The sequence below is a fragment of the Copadichromis virginalis genome, linkage group LG6 (genome assembly GCF_057382275.1).
Source record: "Copadichromis virginalis isolate Kocher_CV1m ecotype Utaka linkage group LG6, C_Virginalis_male_GT1.1, whole genome shotgun sequence".
NCBI classification, from domain to species: domain Eukaryota; kingdom Metazoa; phylum Chordata; class Actinopteri; order Cichliformes; family Cichlidae; genus Copadichromis; species Copadichromis virginalis.
In genome coordinates, this window is record NC_140623.1 from 23,833,185 (window position 1) to 23,852,096 (window position 18,912).

An 18,912-nucleotide genomic window follows, 5' to 3' on the forward strand; every position below is an offset into this window, starting at 1 on the left:
CACAGTGGTCATAATGTGAAGTCTGATGCATGTCCCTCACCTCGTGGTCTGGAGTGGGTGAGGGGCTGAGTGAGCCCAGGGAAGGTTTACGTGGTGTTGAGGCTGAGTGATCACCCAGGGCCGTGGACTCCATCTGTCCAGGGGGTTGTGGATGAGTGGCGGGCCGTTCCCACTGAGTGGTGCCTGTAGGAATGTGCCAGTAGTAGATACCAGCCATGTCTGTAATCTTTTTCCATCCTGGAGGCAGGTCGGGGTCTGTCTGGAATGACTGCTCGCTCCAAATATCTGGTGGAAGAAAATTGTGAATGGATGGATGTAGGGCCATCATTCTCCTGCTCCGTTTCCCCCAAAACTTCCCGTCTCTGTGGCTGTTTTTGCACCATACAGTTAATTCAAAGTGAACCCACATTGAGCTACGTCAACAGCTGAGCTGGATTACCGGCATCTGCTGCACCTGTCCCTTTTAACCAACCATATCTCCATGTGCACAAGAACGCCTGTAAAGCACTTCTGTAGCATTTGTTAAACAAAGCCCTACACACTTTTTAAATGAAAGATATCACACGGGCAAAAAAAAAAAAAAAGAAAAAAATATCAAACACAGATATCAGGATTTCTCTTACATCTAAAGCAGCTGAGACACTTTCTCAATGAGCGACCCACTCAGTACTTAAAACATATTACAGTTTATTCAGCGTGACACAAATGAGGAATTGTTCTTCACTGGCCCTGGTAATTGTGTTAGCTTCTTCACTGAACCCTGTTTTAGAGAAATGTGCCGCTTGATTTCCATGGGTGTGTGATCCGTTGTTCTTCAATTTAACCTTAAACTCCTTGTAGTACCAAATTATCCTACCTATGGTATCTTGGAGCTTCTAACAGTAGAATGGGAGGCAGAGCCTTCCGTTATCAGGCTTGTGGACCATCTACCAGTCTAAATTCAGAGACATCCTCTTTTCAACTCAAAACTTTCAGGTGACCCCGATCTCTCAGTTATGCTGTTATAGGCTCCCAAAGCTATAGGACTTCCTGCGAGCATTTCCTCTCCACCCACCATTAAATTGTGTCTCATCTCTCCCATAGTGGTGACGTTTTCCCCTTCACATTTTTATACATTGGAAAGCTATAGGTTAAATATGATCAAAGCAACATAGTAGTTAAACTTCATACACAAAGCTGTTCATTGTTCGATATACAGCCTAATGAAGTGGAAAGAAGAGGGGCAATACTCAGTAACAGTAAAGTGCATAGAATTAAATACTCATGAAACCCTGTGGAGAAGGCAGGATTAGGACCCAGACGCAGGACTCATGAGACAAGAAATGACCTCAAAACAGCTTTAATGGTTGAGTCTTCCTTAAATACCCCAAAAAAAACCCAAAACCCCTAAACAGGAGCCAAGAATACAAATCCAGGACTATAAGGAAGCACACAAAAAAAAAAAGAGAGAGCACACAGTATAGGGGACGACAATAAATACACACATGGTAATGAGAGAAAAGGAAACAGGTGGGAAATACAGCAGCAACAAATCAAGAATAACGAGACAGGGGAAGTAAAACTAGAGACAAGAGACAAAAGACTACCAAAGTAAGACAAGGACTAACAGATGGCAGACTCACACATGTGAAAATGACATAGAAACACCAGAAATATGGACAGAAGACTGAAGAAACAGAATGAGAACAGAAACAGGGATTAACAAACTAGTGAAGGAACTAAAGACACAGATAACAAGAATTTCATGAGAACCTAAAAAAAAAGCAGAATTACCATCATAAACAGAAGGCTACAGAGCTTGACGGCTACAGAGCTTAAGGACTTGAACTGGAACAAAGAAGTAACACGAAAGGGAACTCGTATCAGCAATAAGGAAAAAAAAGAACCATAAACCTTTAGAAATACCAGAAAGCCAGATTATCAACAATACAGAATAAAGAACTCTAATACACAGAAAACCTTAACATCAAAATCCCAGGTCCCAGACATAAGATAACACAGACTCCATATTGACTGATCATGGTTATGCGTGCACCATCACCACAAATGTCTCTTTGTCTAATTTCAACCAGAAATAAACTTTTCTGAGTGCTGTACGGGCTTAGTAAAGTTAATTTGTTTTTTAAATGAGCTTATAAATAAAGTGCTGTACTAATAAAATGAATAAATCAGAGCAAGAAAATACAGAAAAAAGTAAGACAAGGAAAAAAAAAAAGTTAAAAAAAGTGTCAAAAGCTCAAAGGATGTGTTTTACAGGGGGCTTTAAACATGTCAAGTGTTGGTGAGGTCCTAATGGTGAAGAGGCGACTGTTCCAAAGTTGAGATGCAACTACAGCAAACGTCTCATCTGTGCTTTAGTCTGCTTCTCAGAATGTATGCATGTGCAGATTTATGTGAAAATTAAACTTTCCTCCACCAACAGAACACAACATCAGCAAACAGAGCAGATGTCTGTTAGCATAATTTATTGGGCAGTGATATATTTAGAGGAGCTACAGCTGTTACCTTGAAAACACATGTGCGCACACAAACACACACTCTGTGGAGATGGAGTACTTAAATTAATTTTTCTTCACTCTTGGACTAAAAGTCATCTCATGTGAAGGTTGCAGTTTCCTGGCAGCATGCACATGCACGTGCACACGCACGCACGCACGCACACACACACACACACACACACACAGTGAAGTATTGATGGGATCTTTGTGTTCCTGTGTGGAGATGATGTCGTGGCAGACGTAGTAAAGACGATCCCAAACTCTGTTGGGGGTGTAGCAACTCATAAAAGTGATATAAGCTCCAAGGGGCCGGTCAGCTGGTGCTGCATGTATTTATGTACGTTTGTGTGATTGCAAGGCGTTCTTGAACTGCTGACCATGCTGATGAAACGCAGCGAGTGGGCCCGTTGCCACGACAGCAGGCCATATGTCATTGTGACAACGGGGTCGGGCCAGACTGTGATGGCACTCAGACACACATGCGTGCACACACAAGTTATTAAGACTCTCAAAGAGCATAAATCATAGAAAATATAGAAAAACGCACTCGCTGGGAGATAAGGACATCCTTTAGGGTGGTGCACTGACTGCTGGGAGTTGGAGTCTTTTGAGAATGAAAAATAGGTCAGAGCAAATAAAACTACAAGAGAGAGAATCTGAGCGTCTCCATCTGCTTTGAGCGAGAGGAAAGATGGTGACTTAGAATGGGTGCCAGCATGAGATGACTACTGGATGTGGATTAATGCATCTGCATAAACAAAATTAGAGAGAAACACTGAAAGAGAAAAGAGAGGAGATCTCTGGCTGGAAAGGTCTGAGGGCTACACAATGACTCAAAGTTATCAGTGTCACTCTCGGCAACAGATGTGGCAAGTAAGGAAACGGCATTAGGAGACTTGGTGTGCTTGCACAGATACTGTTAAAGTGCACCTACGCAGCTGGTGGAAATGGGGACCTACGTAGCAGTTAGCCTGTGATAGCCTCGGTTAGCATGCAGCTGCATGCCAGAGTACAGTTGAGCAGGGGGAGGGGGAGAGCTGCAAGCTTCTGGAGCAAAACACATACAGACACACACTTTCTCAGCAGATAACACCACACATGCACACCAGCATTGACATATTAACACAGCATGAACCAACCAGACTGTTTCTGCAGATGATGTCATTACAGAAATAAACTTCATCCCCATGTAGGAAGACACAGACACATGCATGCTCAGACAGCATTGAAACTCAAAGACAACAGTCCAGCTTCCGGCCAACTCTGTAAAAATGCACCTACCCTCGTAATTGACAATCACAATGGCCAGCATGTAGTCTTTTCCCAGCATCATAGTTAGCTAGCTGCCTCTCATACAGCAAAACCCAATGCTGTAACCAAAGAGAGAAGCCCAGACAGAGATGGAAAGAGAGAGAAGGAAGCAGAGATCAGAGTGAGGGGGACACCGCAGCAGAGGGGGTGAGGAGACCAAGAAGGGAGGGAGAGAGAGAGGAAGGGAAAGAGAGAGAAAGAGAAAGAGAGAGAGAGGAGGGGGGACAAATCAAGGCAGAGAGGTAGAGAAAACATGACGTGACGAGAGAGGCAGTAGGAAAAAAAATGGGGAGAAAGAGTGAATGAGAGGAGGAGCAAAAAAAAAAAAAAAAAGGATGGAGAGCCTGCGACTGAGGAAAACAGGAGTGAAAGACAAACATTTATACGGGGGGGGGGGGGGGGGGGGGGGGGGGCTGTTTCCCCCTGCAGGCGAGCTGTGTTTGCTGCTTGTCTCTCCCCTCTCTATCTAGAGCATCAGCCACATCAACAAGAAGACAAAACAAAAAAAGCTCTACCCTCCCTTTCCTGTTCAAAACCAAACATGCAGCCGGGGCACATGGAAGGAGGCTAAAATGTGGCACAGTCATCCTTATCGAATTTCTAGGTTTATTATTTTCTCCCTCTTTTTCAGCCTCTCTTGGTTGTCCTGGCAACCTCCAAATCGGCTTTTATTCAGCATCTCATCCAGTGGAGGTGCGAGGACGAGGTGGGTCAGAGAGGTAGAAAGACATGTAACTGTCTCAAACACACTTTGAGCATCACGCGTTGCTTTTTGGCACTAATCACCATTCAGTTATACTGTGCTTGAGTTAAGGGACCAACCTGGCCGAACACTGGTGTACATGTAGTTGTCCCCTGTCACCACAGCCAGTAACTGTTTCCTACAATGGTTGGGCAATGGTTGTTGGTCCTTTAGCTTAGCTACTAGCTTGAGTCAGAACAGAGCAGGAACTTTAATTTTGTTTGCTCTTTGTGGTGAACTCCACTGTTCTCCACTGCTGCTCTAATCAGCATTGGTTTTTGGACAGACTACACAGTTGCATGTCCCAAAATACTTCAACTACCTACACAAACTATCATGAATGCTGTACCATGAAATCTGTTTTACAGCACAGGATGTTATGTGATAATGTTAGACTTCTATAAATAGGGCTTGAAGGACCCTCTTAGACTCTGTATGCAGAGTGTGTGTGTGTTTTGACACCTTTGTGGGAAAACAGGGTCATACCAACCCTCTAGCCCACAATCCCCACAGAGGAATCTATCACACTGCTGGGAAAACAACACAGATTTGTCAACGTGAGTTTGACAAAAGCAGATAGGGGGCACTACAGTATGGGCAACTAGGAGTTGGATAGATACACTATACTGCCAAAAGTACTCTCTCATCTGCCTTCACACGCACATGAACTTGAGTGAAATCCCATTCTTAAATCATAGGGTTTAATATGACGTCAGCTCACTCTTTGCAGCTATAACAGCTTCAACTCTTCTGGGAAGGCTTTCCGGAGGTTTAGGAGTGTATTTCCGGGAATCTTTTCACTATTCTTCCAGAAGCACATTTGTGACACTGAGAAGGCCTGGCTCGCAGTCTCTATTCTAATTCATCCCAAAGGTGTTCTATCAGGTTGAGGTCAGGTCTCTTTGCAGGGCAGTCAGACTCGCTCATCCATGTATTTATGGACCTTGCTTTGTGCACTGGTGTGCAGTCATGTTGGAACAGGAAGGGATCATCATCAAACTGTTCCCACAAATTTTGGAGCATGAAATTGTCCTAATGCAGTCAGGGAAGTACCGTTTTCCTGGAAATAGCTAAACCCAGAGTCATGCGTCAGATTGTCAGACAGAGAAGCATGATTCGTCAGTCTAGCAAACACGTCTCCATTGCTCTACAGTGCAGTGGTCGCATGCTTTACACCACTGCTTGGTGATGTAAGGCTCGGATGCAGCTGCTCATTCATGGAAACTCATTCAATGAAGCTGTCTAGTCACTGTATTTCAGCCAAGCTGAAGCCCACATGAAGTTTAGTGGTCCTGCGACCTCTGCACACTATATGCTTCAGCATCCGCTGACTCCAGTCTGGGATTTTACGTGGCCTACCCCTCGTGGCCGAGTTGCTGTCGTTCCTAATCGCTTTCACTTTGTTATAATACCACTAACAGCTGACAGTGGAATATTTAGTAGCAAGGAAATGTCACAACCAGACTTGTTGCACAGGTGGCATCCTGTCATGATACCATCCTGGAATTCATGTAGCGCCTGAGACCGACCCATTCTTTCACAATGTTTGTATAAGCAGTCTGCATGCCAAGGTGCTTGATTATATAGGCCTGCGGGGATGAAAGTGACATATACAATTTAACTAGTCATTTGCTTCCTTACTGAGCTCCTCACTACACACATCATGGTCCTGGTTCTCTTTTTTAAATGACATTGCAAATAAGCAAAGATGGATCTGAAAGACTGTTACTTTCGTTTATTAATTTTCTGTATAGAAACAGGTATGTAATATGAACAGTGCCATACACGCCAGCATTTATAGCCTTAGCTAATTTGCGATGCACATCCCTAGATGGGCTTTTATACACAATGAAATCCTGGACAAATGAACACATGAAAATGTAATCCTGAAATCCAGACAACACGACAGTAAAACTGTAAAAATGCAAGCTGCTGGTATTCCAACTTGTAGAGAAATGAGTTACACAGATGCTCAGAGCTTTCAACTTGAGACTGTGAGTCATCAGAAAGCCAAAAAAAAAAAAAAAAAGCAGCAGTACAACTCACAGACTCAGAAAGACTGCACTGTTTACAGCCGAGACCACAGCCTCTTCTTTCTGTTAATCTGGAGGCTTTGTTTATATGACAAGCTATGAGGAACACTAAAGTGCCCATATGGTTATGTTGCAGGACCGGCTGCTGTTCTGCAGGAGCACGGATGTGTTTTGCTCGTCTTACACTAAACCACAAGTTTTAAGTGCCCAGAGAAAAACTCCATACCCAGATTTTAACATAACGCTGGCAAAGAACAACAGTGAACTGAAGAGACCTGCAGACGTAGCCAACATGCAAATACAAGAAAGCAAGAGACCCGCAACAGATGGAGACTCTCAAACTCTAAATATCACGCAAAAGTTTATCCTCACAGCTTTGTAACAATGAATAATAACAATATTAATAATAGTTCATTAGATGGCAAAACTGAGTAGCTGTTTGCAATCTAAACAATACCATTTTTCCCAGATATTTTATATCTAAAGGTTTAAACAGAGAAATTATCTACAAAGTAACCAAAGACAGAGAAGAAACATACAGATGTAAAGTAGGGCTACATCTGATTTCTTTTCTATGTCTATATATTAAATATTAGTCAGCGTCATCATTATGCCCATCATTACAGGATGAGAGGAACAGAAATTGAACAACTAAGAATATCTCAGTCACTCTGTGTCTCAGGGATATTACTTTTTCTGTATTTTAATTAGTTTTTAAGTCAACTTCTAGAGTTGCGCTTCTTTCAGTTACATTTTTATTTAAAATTGTTCAGTATTAGTCTTAATTAGTTTTCATTTTTAAAGTTCAGGATTTGCACACATAGGGAAGGTAATTATTGTAGTTGTTAAAACTAAAACTATGTTAGACTAACAGCAGACTACAGCTTTTCTCTTGACCCAGCTTACAGGTTCTTATGGAAAGGTTATCCATTATCTAATATTTGCAGAGACCAGATGCTCGTATTCACAGATATATAATAGAGATGAAGCTCAAGGTAGCTGATCAATACAGACGAATACAAGTGCAACAGGGGAGAGGAAAGCAGCTCCATTCTGTGGAGCTTTAAGATGAGGGGGGAAAAAAAACATCTAACACACCAAGATATTGGCAGCTAGTTTATGCATTAAGTTAAGCCTGGTTCACACACATATGATCAGGATGAAGCTGGAAACAGGACACAGCTGATCTGGCACACCAACCCCCATGAGGTTACAAGGGCACTTCCTGTGCCTGAGGGATTCTGGGAGATTTACTGGAGGCTGGAGTTTTTGTTATTCTTTTTAAGCAATGCTTGAGCTCTGCATATCCATGAATGGACACACACACTCTCAGATGTGCACGCACACACACTCTGGGTAAATGGAAAAATGTCATCAGTAGAGAGGACGGTGAAACCGCTAAACAGCAGGAGGGGGAAAACCCCCCAAAACAAAACATACCACAGTAGCTGACATAAGACTCACATAAAAACTACACTGAATATTTGTAAATATCAGTAACGTTTGCTGCATTAAGGCTTCATGGGCTCTGTGTGTGTCTGTCCGTGTGCGTACCTGTCTCCTCTGGCGAGTTGCTCTCCTGGGACAAGGTAGTCCAGCTCAACTCTTCGTCACTGGGGTTCAGATTCTGGATGCGGTTCAAAGCACAGTCTGTCTTTGCGCCAGTTCTTCTGTCCTTCTTCGTCTCTGGAGAGGAGGATGAGGAGGAAGAGGAGGGGCAGGAGACCATGGAGAGCAGGGGAGTGTCTTCTGGACTGGCTTGCTTGGGTGGGGAAGGAGGAGGGGGTACTGGAGAGTTCTTGCCAGATTTGAGGAGCTTGAGGTTGGAGTGGAGGTCAGAGATGAGCTCCAGGCCTGGAGAAACTTTGTGGTTCTTCACAGGGGGTTCACTGTCTACTGTCAGTAAAGGCTTCGTCTCCTCATCTTCCTCTCCCCCCACCATCTCATCTTCCTCGATCTTCATCTTTAACATCATTTCCTTCTCAGACAAGATGCTGATGTCATTGGTGTCCTCTGAGTCAAAGTCCAAATCAGCCGTGCTGCTGCTCAGTTTGAGCTCCACAGTAGTGTTTATGTTACAGTCCAAGTCAGGCTCTGTCGTCTGCTCAGCCTCTACATCACTGTGAGTATCTGGGTGAAGGTTGGCATCTTCCTCTCGATCATTATTAGTAAGAGTGCGACTGTCTTGTTCCTCTGCCACGTTGACATTAAGGTCATCTGCTATTATTTCTGAATCCATCAAATCAGGGTCAGTTGTGTTTTTGTTGTGGTCCTGGCCAGCTTTACGAAGCTGGTTCACCCCATTCTTTGCTAGTTTGGGATTGTTGGGAGTGGAGGACTGTGACGGGGATGACGATGGAGATGATGATGCCGATGAGGGCGGCACCACTTCACCGAGGCCCATGGCGGCCTGGATGCTGGTAAGCGCATACTTCTTCCGACATTTGGGAGGAGTGGCGGAGCCTTGTTTGATGACATCGCTGGTGAGGAGCTGGTTGTGTGAAGAGCGAAGGCTGAGTGAGGTGGGGGGCGTGGCGGCAGGGCCGTTACGATTGGTCACGTCTACTGACATCATCGTTGCACCAGACAGATCACCTGAAGCAGAAAAAAATAAATAGTGAATTTAAAAACCTAAATATCCACGTGTTAATACACAGACAACACACAGGTGAGACATCACTGTCAATAACATCTATATGTTTGTTTAAAAAAAAAAAAATTACTATTTCATTTTCTTACATATTATGTTAATTTATTCATGCTGCTGCCAATATCGACTGTTAGGTTCTCCATTTGCATTCGCTGCGTGTGTCAGACTCATAGTACGTCGCCTAAACTTTTTCGAATTTTGTTCAACTAACCACCAAATACAGAATGAACAATTTGAGAAAGCACTGCAGGTCCCTAGTTGTGTTATGTAATTTTATTACGTGCCATCCTAAGATGTTATGGCGCCATTCGCCACTAGCCTAGGGCGCTGCAAGGAAGAAGGTTCCTGTTACTAGCAATGCTAATGTTAGCACTTGTGGGAATAACGTGTGGCACTGCATGTGTGTCTTCAACCTCATCCATTAGCGTGGACTTAATTTTGCCAATATTTTTACTTGTTTTTATCCCAGAAACTAGCAAAACCAGGAACATTGCTGCTGTACATCCACACAATGGATTTGAAATGGAAAAAATCAAGACGTGAATGAGCAGGTGGACTTTCAGCTGAAATTCAAGCTTTTTAAACAGGCACGCTTAGTTGAGCTAAGGTCGGACCCATGGGTTGCTTTTGTAGTGCGTTTTGAGTTATTATTGATCTGTAATATAGATAACCATAGCTTTTGTGGGATCTGGGCAGATACTTCAAGCAGCAGTCATATCACGATAGACTCAGATGCATAACATGCCCGCGCCATAACACCACCTTACCACGATGGACAGATGTGGTACGCCTCCAGTCTTCTAAATACTGTTCTGTTGCCACCGTTTTCATACACATTCCAGTTGATTTAATCCTTTCAAACAGTATTTTGATCTTTTCTCTGATCTAAACTCTGATCTCATGTTTCTATTTAAGCGTCAGTGGTTTGCATCTTGAGGTAAACTCTCCGTATTTACATTCATGAAGACGACTGTTGATTGCAGACTTTGGACTATGACACCTTATCGCCTACAAGAATGCTCTTGGCTTGGCCAAATGGTGCAAAGGGATTTTGTTTACTCCACTTTAATTATCTTCTGTCGTCTTTGAGGTCTTTTGCTGTTGCTGAGCTGGCCAGTGCATTCCTTCTTTTTGAGAATGCTCCAAGAGTGGTGGTTAAATCAACAATTAAGTTTCTGCTATCTCTCTGATAGGACTGTTTTGTTTCAAGTCTAATGAAGCCCTCCATCGCTTGCATCAACACCTCTTTGACAGTTCTCATTAAGAGTTATCAAATACAAATTAAACACTTTGATCGTGCTGAATAATGAGGAAACAAAAGACAAGTGGCTATAAAAAGGCTTATCAAACAACTAGCTGATTTTTTTTTTTAGCCTGTAAAAAAAAATGGACATATGGTTTAAAAAAAAAAAAAAAAAAAAAAAGTGGAAAAAGATCAACAACAATTGTGATTCTTAAACTGGCAATGCAATAGTTTTTCGCGCATCTTAAATTTAAGCCAAAAGTATATCCTTTGATTACAGTCTCATTTCAAATCAATTGTGCTGGTGAGAAGAAATAACATTTTAAAAATGGTTTAAAGTCAGGTCCATAATAATAAGTGATGTGCATGTAACAAATTATTAAAAATATATGTCATTTAAAGATTAATAAGAAAAAGGTCAGCCATCTTCAGCAGTGAATAAAGTCCAGTGACTTTAAGAAAAATACATTCTGTTCTGTTAACTTTTACAGTTTGAGCTGCTACAACATGTCTTTTATTTTTACTCATTAATGCATAAACGCGCTGCTACCAGCAGCTTTTAAAGTGGAATGTGGAGTCACATAAATCCACAGAAGTAAGTAGAAAGTTCTGCAGGTGACCTAATAATACCAAAGCACTAATTTATAAGCACAAAGATGGCGGTTTACTTCATTCTACCGACAACAGCACAAATAATAGCAGGTCAACAACGAGCAGCCTTTTTGAAGAGTCGAGTAATCCACCAAATATTAAAGCCTAAGCGCAGGTTTTACGGGTGTTCGAGAGGCAGCTGAAGGAGAACTGATGTGTTTTGATATAAGGGTGAACTCATCTGTTGAAAATTGATGGGGGCCGTTTAGTCTTGTTGAGACAGCTGTTCATGAGAGATAGTTGAAGTGCAGGATTTATCAGGGGAAAGGCTGCTTTATTAGAAAGACGTTTGCTGTATAAACCTGAGATTTGAATACTGAAATCTGGAAAATTTGGATTTCTGAACACTTGGATACAGGAGAACACAAAACATCTATGCCAGCGGTCCCCAACCTTTTTTGCGCCACGGACCGGTTTATGCCCGACAATATTTTCATGGACCGGACTTTAAGGTGTCGCGGATAAATACAACAAAATAAAACTAGTACCGGTACCGTAAAAAAGAAAATTTATTCATAACACACGTGAAAAGACCCAGGAAAACTGAGTAAACGATAAAAACGATAACAAAATAATGCTGAAAACCGATAAAAACCCTGAAAACTATACATTTCACACCTGAGCCTCAACTCTCGTGGCCCGGTACCAAACGACTCACGGACCGGTACCGGTCCGAGGCCCAGGGATTGGGGACCGCTGATCTATGCACAATTACGAGCATAAATATGCACATTTCTATTGTCTCTGCATGCCAATGTGATCTTGCAGAATTTGTTAATGTACAGAGGTGCACTCCTGCTACATGGTCGACTCTGGATCTACTGTAGACTCAGAATCTCTGACTGGAAGTGTGACTAAAACCCTGAAACACTGCAAACGCACCAGAGCTCACTGTAAAAATGACTTTGCTCCTTATCTTATCCTTGCGATTCTCCTCCTCCCTCCAGCACCCCACACCCAGCTCTGCTTCATTAAAATACCAGCATTACTTAGAACCCAGGATTTGTGGGTCTCTGCTCTAAAACAGAGACTCGGCAAAGAGTCAGAGGTCAGAGCTGAAGCTTTGGTACCCTGCTCACAGCTTTGAGCCATCCAGCCATGCCAAGTACACTCTGATAACATCCTACCCTCTAATCTCAAATAAATGAATACTCCTAACAGCAAGTATCACAGCCACATCTGTCTGTGATACCGTCAGTGTTAAATTCAGAAGAAATTTGCAGTAAACTGCATGCTTCAAACCTTAGTAAGACATGACTGCATGAGTCATTGAAATACTTCACTCCAGAAATGCCTAAAAATACATAAGAACAACCTCTAGATTTCAATTTGACCACAACTCTCGTTTATGACGTTTGAATTGTCACCAGATTAGGTGAATGTGGTCACTTTATTTCTTCACTTTGACAAAAAAAAAAAAAAAAAAGCGGGGTTGCTCGGTTGCACCCCAGAACATGTATAGTAACATATTTTAATATTAAAATATGAGGCCATCTGTCTAAAGCTCTGTCTGAAGCTTAAATGAAACTGGGTCGTTTAACAGGACAATGATCCCGAGCACGTCAGCAAATCTACAAAAGAATGGCTGAAAGAGAAAATAATGAAAGTGTTGCAATGACTCGCAGTACAGACCTCAACCTGATTGAAATGCTGCGGTGGGAACTGGGAGAGGTGTGCAAAAATGACTGCTTCAGTTTATCGAGGTTTGCAGGCAATAAGTAAAGATGACCAGACCAAAATTCCTCCATAATAAATGTGAGAGACTGATAAAGTTGCTCAGAATACAAGTTACAGTCGCTGTAGGTGGTTCAACAAGCTACTGAATCATGTGCTTAGTTTTTCACAGGACTGAATGACTGTACTGTATCAAGAGAATGTTTTTAAGTACTCCAAATTATTTGTTTTTGTGACCCAATAATAAACAGACTGAGGGTGTGTGTGTACGTACCTGACAGGTCTGTCATACACTGGCTGTGGTCACTGTTCAGAGTTATGTGGACTCAGATCTGAGGGGGGGAAAAAAAGAACAAAATGATCAGAAGAAGAATGAAAAGAATTACGAGAAGTTGTTGGATTGCCCACAGAGACCGCATTCATCCATGTGAAACCCACTGACAGCTGGTTTCTATGGAGACAACACAACACTGTGATAAAGCAAGGATGCTGGCCACAGAAATCAAAATGATTAAACGGAGACTATGAATCAAACATGGAGGAATCAAAGAAGAAATCAGTCGATAGGGATCTCAGACGTCTTCCATACTGTGTCCCTCACACACACGGACCTGAGTACGTCTGATTCTGCATGTATAATACAGTAATAAGGGAGACGGAAGAGGTTTCTGAGACAGCAGAAACTAAAGTGGATATCCAAAGCATTTCTGAATAATTAAACAAAACACACATAATGATAGAGCTGCGGTCAGGGGTATAGAAGTTATGTTAGCAATGCTAATCTACTGTTGCTGTAAACACTAAGATAATCCAACAATGCTTCCTTCCTATCATAAAGCTAAGGTGGTATCTTAAAGGTGGGAGGAACCTGGAAATGATCGTTTTCTTATCAGGTTTGAAGTCAATCCAAACACTGAAGCAGTCCACCTGAGTCACTCCAAGGAAAATCTGTCAGTGCATTTTTGATGAAGACTAGCACAATTATATATTTCAGCGGCCTACCCAATTTTGACCTACCATAACGGAACTTTTGAGGTCGTCTTATCACTAAAAGTTATTTAGACAATAATTCTGATACAGGAATCACAGCTCTAAGGCAAGCCTGAAAACGTAGGTTAAAGGTGAGACATGTGCTATCCAGTAAAAAGAATCTCTATATAATATTATTCCTACATTATTTCAGTTCAACAGCTGCATCACATGCAAGACTTTAAAAAAAATAAAAAACAGAAACAGGCCTTTATTTTCAGTCACTACTACAAGAAAAACAGAAAAGCACTTAAAAAAAAAATAGCTGTTGCATACCTGAGAGCTAAGGATGGTGGAAAACTCCAGGATGGAGCAGGTCCATACTGGTAGTCAATGGTTCTTTCTTCATCCAATCATGGCTTTACTGAAGCAGCAGCAGCAGCAGCAGCAGCGTCCTGAGGGAGAGAAACATGAAATAGGATTAATGAGAGAGACTGAGGGACGGGTGAGCAGAAAGAGCGAGAGGTCTGAAGGGCACAAGAGGGACAAATAATAAAGACATCAATTATTCACAACCTCAATCAAACAGGAATACACAAGATGGGTGTGTATGTTTGGATATATATATGTGCATGTGTGTGAGAGAACATAAGGTTCATTTTGTAGAGAGCTCATATTTCTCTCTTTGGTGCAGTCGGGCCAAACCTTTGCTGACTGGAACCATCATAAACTTAATGCCGCCGGAGGCTTGTAAACTCTCCTCTGCTTTCCAACACACACGCGCACGCACACACAGCAGACTTTTGGACAGTTCTTATTAACACACAACTATGAGAAGCAGAGAGAAAGATAATGAGTATAGTTAGAATGGACCATAAAAAATCCCACTTACATCTGGCTGAAGGGCTGGGAAGACCCTTGGACTGATTTTAGGGTAGGGCTGTTCGATATAACGATATATATCGGATGACGATATAAAAACGTCTATAGTTTCATTTTAGGCTATCGTTTGTTTCGTGGTGTCGCAAAATAAAGTGTTTACGGCAATATTTTTTCATCGTTTTGATGGTCACTGTAGTGGCTATATTAATTTCTTAAAGTTCTCTCTTTCTCTTATATTTAATATAACCACACTACAGACGGACAAGCGCCTGTTTTTATGCGTTGTTGTTAGCAACAACAACGGTAACAGCATCGCGTGTTCGCTTGTTTATTTTCCACATAAACCTTTCACAATAAAGCTCAAGATCCTGTTGAGACTTCAAAATAAACTGAATCATGTGAAAGAGTATGCAGAGTATTTATGGATGAAAAGCAAAAAAGAGCTGTCAGGTGCTAAAAAATAAACCTTAGACTCAAACGTTAGAACAGGCTTTTCCCCGCAGCACGCTGTGTAATAAATACTCAAAGAAAACTGCGGCCTGTCTAAAAATGTATCGTTTCATGCATCAGTTAAAACACTCGTCTCCAGGTACACGACGCACAGCTGGAAACACTTCACGCAAGTCGAGCAGCCTGAGATTCACAGAATTTACAGAAAATGTAAAATTTGTGATTTATATCGTTATCGGACGATAGATGTCTTATATCGGGATATGAGATTTTGGTCATATCGCACAGCCCTATTTTAGGGTGTAAAAATTGTAATAACTTCAGAAACTGTTTACCTCATAGCACAGTTATGTTTAAAAATCATCAAAGTGGCTTACGGCAAAAGATAACTTGGAAATCAGCCCACCTAAAAGATGTTATTGCATCATTGGATAAACAAAAAATCAATTTTTTAATGGTTGCTAATTTCAGAACAAGAATAAGGGATTCAGGACCAAAATGAGGGTCCCAGCCCTGTGATGGGTCATGAAAGTACTACAATTTGGCCACGATAAACCATATATAGTATTAATGTATTCAAAAAAAAGTCTTTTGTAAATTATCTTTAAATTTGAGTTAAAGATTTAAATCTTCAAAAAAAAAAAATACATAAGAGAACTAAAAATCACCTTCAACAAGTAAATCGCCAGAAGATCAAAATCTACTTGATGAAAACACAGATTAAATATTTCATTTTAGGCTTCTGTAACGTTATCATTAAAGATTTGAGTGGTACACCAAAGATTTTTGGATTTCCAAATTAGAGATTTGTCTCTAATAATGGTAACAAACTGCTGTTCTGTGGATTAATCTGTTGGGTTCGGCGTCGTTCTGCGTTTGCTGCCACGAGGCAGAAGCAGCTATTGGGAGAGCTAATGTAGCATTTCACACCTACAATGCCAGCAGCTTTACTTTGCAAGTTTCTTACTTGACTGCAAAACTGTAGGCGAGTGAGTTCACGCAACACTCGCAACACAAAGATGTTTTGGCTTCTTTCTTGTGCTCCTCATTCGTCTTACCGAACCACTCGGAGGGAGGCTGGTTCAGAAAAACCTGTTGGAAAGCTTTTATAAACACTCATGGCAACATAACCCTGTGTTGTGAGTGTGATTAATATCATGTCACGTCATTTGTCTCCTATTAGCAACACATGCAATGCGTGTCTGAGTGTGCAAAAGAACAAAAATCTAACTAGCCTAAAGCTTCACTTTGAGCTGAAATGTGACCAGTGAAAATAAATTAGATTAATGTTGCCAATAAATGCAATACAAATTCAGTGAATTCTTCTTCTTCTATGTATCAGATAAAGTTGCATTGTTGGTTCATGTTCAAAACGAGCCACGGCTAAATGCCAATTTCAGGACATGTGCTAAAGTGGAAATAAAGGAACCAAAGCAACAGAGCTGCAAAACATCCCATAAACAACAAAAGGTCTCCAAGCTCACATCATTTTTCTACAGGTTTACATAACTGAGCAGTGTTATGAAGTTCACATACATCCATGAATGTGATTGTCAATATTATTTAAAACTTGAAACATTGACACCAATCTGAGTATCAACTTACATAACAGTCAAACATCTGGTTTGTCTAAGTGTTACAGCAACTGTGATAAAACACTCACACATCTGAGGAGAAGCTGTATAATTTTCACCAGCTGCACATACTCTAATGCTTTTTTCATTTTAATGGTTTATGTTGGGACACGCAAGATCGAATGGACTACACTATCTGCCATATCAGGTGTAAGGGTTTAAAAACTCCTGGGAACAGCAACACTTTAGGAATCACACCGTGAGCAGGCACAGATGCGTTTTGAAGGCAACTCAATTTTCATGCATAATCTGAAAATAGAAAAAGAAAAGTTCAGACAAAGAAAGAGGGTTGGTGTTTAAAAAAAATTGAAATGTTGCATTCTGGGATTAAAATTACAAGGCATGCTTGGTTACTTGGATCCTGCTGCAACAAGTCTGCATACCAGAGAATATATGTGACTTTGTGGGTATTTGCACAAAAGGGTGTCCACACTGAAAACAAATGGATAGCTTGCTGCAGAGTCTGGCAGTTTGGATATTTGCCTTAAACCTAAGCAGCATTTGCAGTTCATCCTTACGCCTATGATTTGGGAGAAGGCTTGAGGAGAAAGGAGGCCATAGCAGTCTAATCTCAATTTTTCTTAGTTTGTTAATACACACAACCAGATCTATTATTATTATTATTATTATTATTATTATTATTATTATTATTATTATTATTATTATTATTATTATTATTATTATTATTAATAATAACAATAATAATGATGATAAAGTAATCTGCACCAACCACCACCTCACTGGAAATCAAGTCTGCACTTCCTCTAATGGCCTTTTGAGCCAGGCTTCACAATCGAGTCAATGCACACAGACTCTAATGTCAAAATGCCCAGCTCTTACAACACCTGGAACCCTCCCGTGTCCTCCTAATGTACTCTTGTTTTCACACATCACTATATATCAATAAAAATGTGGTTTGACAACTAATAGAAAGGGTAGGCAGAGACCACCCTCATTAACTTCTGATGCATGCCCAGTCCTTTTGTCCTAAAAGCAGGCCTGAAATATGACAGAAACTATTCAGTTCAGAAGAGATCATGAAATGCTTATTCCTAGAAGGCTTTAAAGGGGTAAATAGAGTACAAAAAAAATAACCCTTTTTAATATTATGGGGGAAATAAAAGAACTTCTGGTCCTATGAATGTCTATGGGGAAAACAGTCCTCAGCTTTGACCTCTGTAAGCCCTTTCCCAATGAGTTTATGGGCTCAGGCACTCATTATGGATCATAGAGAATAAAACACCAAATCCATTTTGTGAATTTGGATTATTCTAATATTTAAATAAAAGAAAAAAAAAAAAAAAAGGATTACCCAGGATATGTTCATATAGGCATGCAGTTTCAAGAGTCAGATCCACCCCACGGTTGGGGTATCTGGTTTCAAACCCTGAAAATGCTCATTTCATTAAAAAGAAAGCAGTAGGCGACTTCATGATGGCTACATCCATCTTTTGTGCTCACTACGATCCAGACACAGGGCTCCACCTCTACCAACTGGAGTCACTTAACTCGACTGCGCTGAAAAAAACAAAAAACAAATACAGGCTGCTGTTTGGTGCAGACCATTTAAATTTGGTCTAAACACTTTGATGCATAAAACTGGAGGAGTTTGCCTTTAAAGTTTCAAGTTAGCACTTAAAAATCGGTCTTTTCATTTTAAGTCCAGCGAGCTAAAGTAGTAAAAGACAACAAAAAAACATCACTGTCCAAACACTAAATACAGACTGCACCGAAGATGCCATATCATTATGATGTTTAAAAAAAAAAAAAAAAAAAAAAAAGAGGAGCTGGAGCTACAGTTCAGGAATGCACTAAAACGATAAGTCTGAATACCAACTACATCTGGATCTGGGCTGCATCGGAGCGTCAGCACCTTTGAAGCACTCCTTGCAGTCCTCTGTTGTGGATGGTGGTGGTGGGGGGGCTATACATAATTAGAGGGCCTATCTGCAGGCAGGGCAGCAGTGGTACTGATACATATAGGGACAGACGTTCAAGCTGAGACACAGACATTTAGACAAAACACTCACCGGGAGGGAGGGGAGGGGTTGGTAATAAGATCTAGGATGTGTCACAGTCTGGCACTGACCTTTAACTTCTGACCTACAGGCCAGCCCACTGAGTGTGTGCTGTTTTTTGTGTGTGTGCATGCACTTAGTGTCGTCTGTATGTCGG

At 41.2% G+C, this 18,912-nt stretch overlaps 1 protein-coding gene across 4 annotated transcripts in view; it reads right to left on the bottom strand.

The window, feature by feature from the left end:
• Positions 1-18,912, bottom strand: part of apbb2b (amyloid beta (A4) precursor protein-binding, family B, member 2b) — a 57,261-nt gene that overhangs the window by 24,017 nt on the left and 14,332 nt on the right. For all 4 annotated transcript variants that reach the window (XM_085459338.1, XM_085459341.1, XM_085459340.1 and 1 more), the window contains exons 2-5: positions 14,108-14,226; positions 13,077-13,134; positions 8,139-9,179; positions 41-285 (exon numbers count right to left, since the gene is read on the bottom strand). In XM_085459338.1, the coding sequence (XP_085315464.1) occupies positions 41-285; positions 8,139-9,179; positions 13,077-13,092 (1,302 nt within the window). In that variant the 5' untranslated portion in view covers positions 13,093-13,134; positions 14,108-14,226. The remainder of the gene's footprint in view (positions 1-40; positions 286-8,138; positions 9,180-13,076; positions 13,135-14,107; positions 14,227-18,912) is intronic.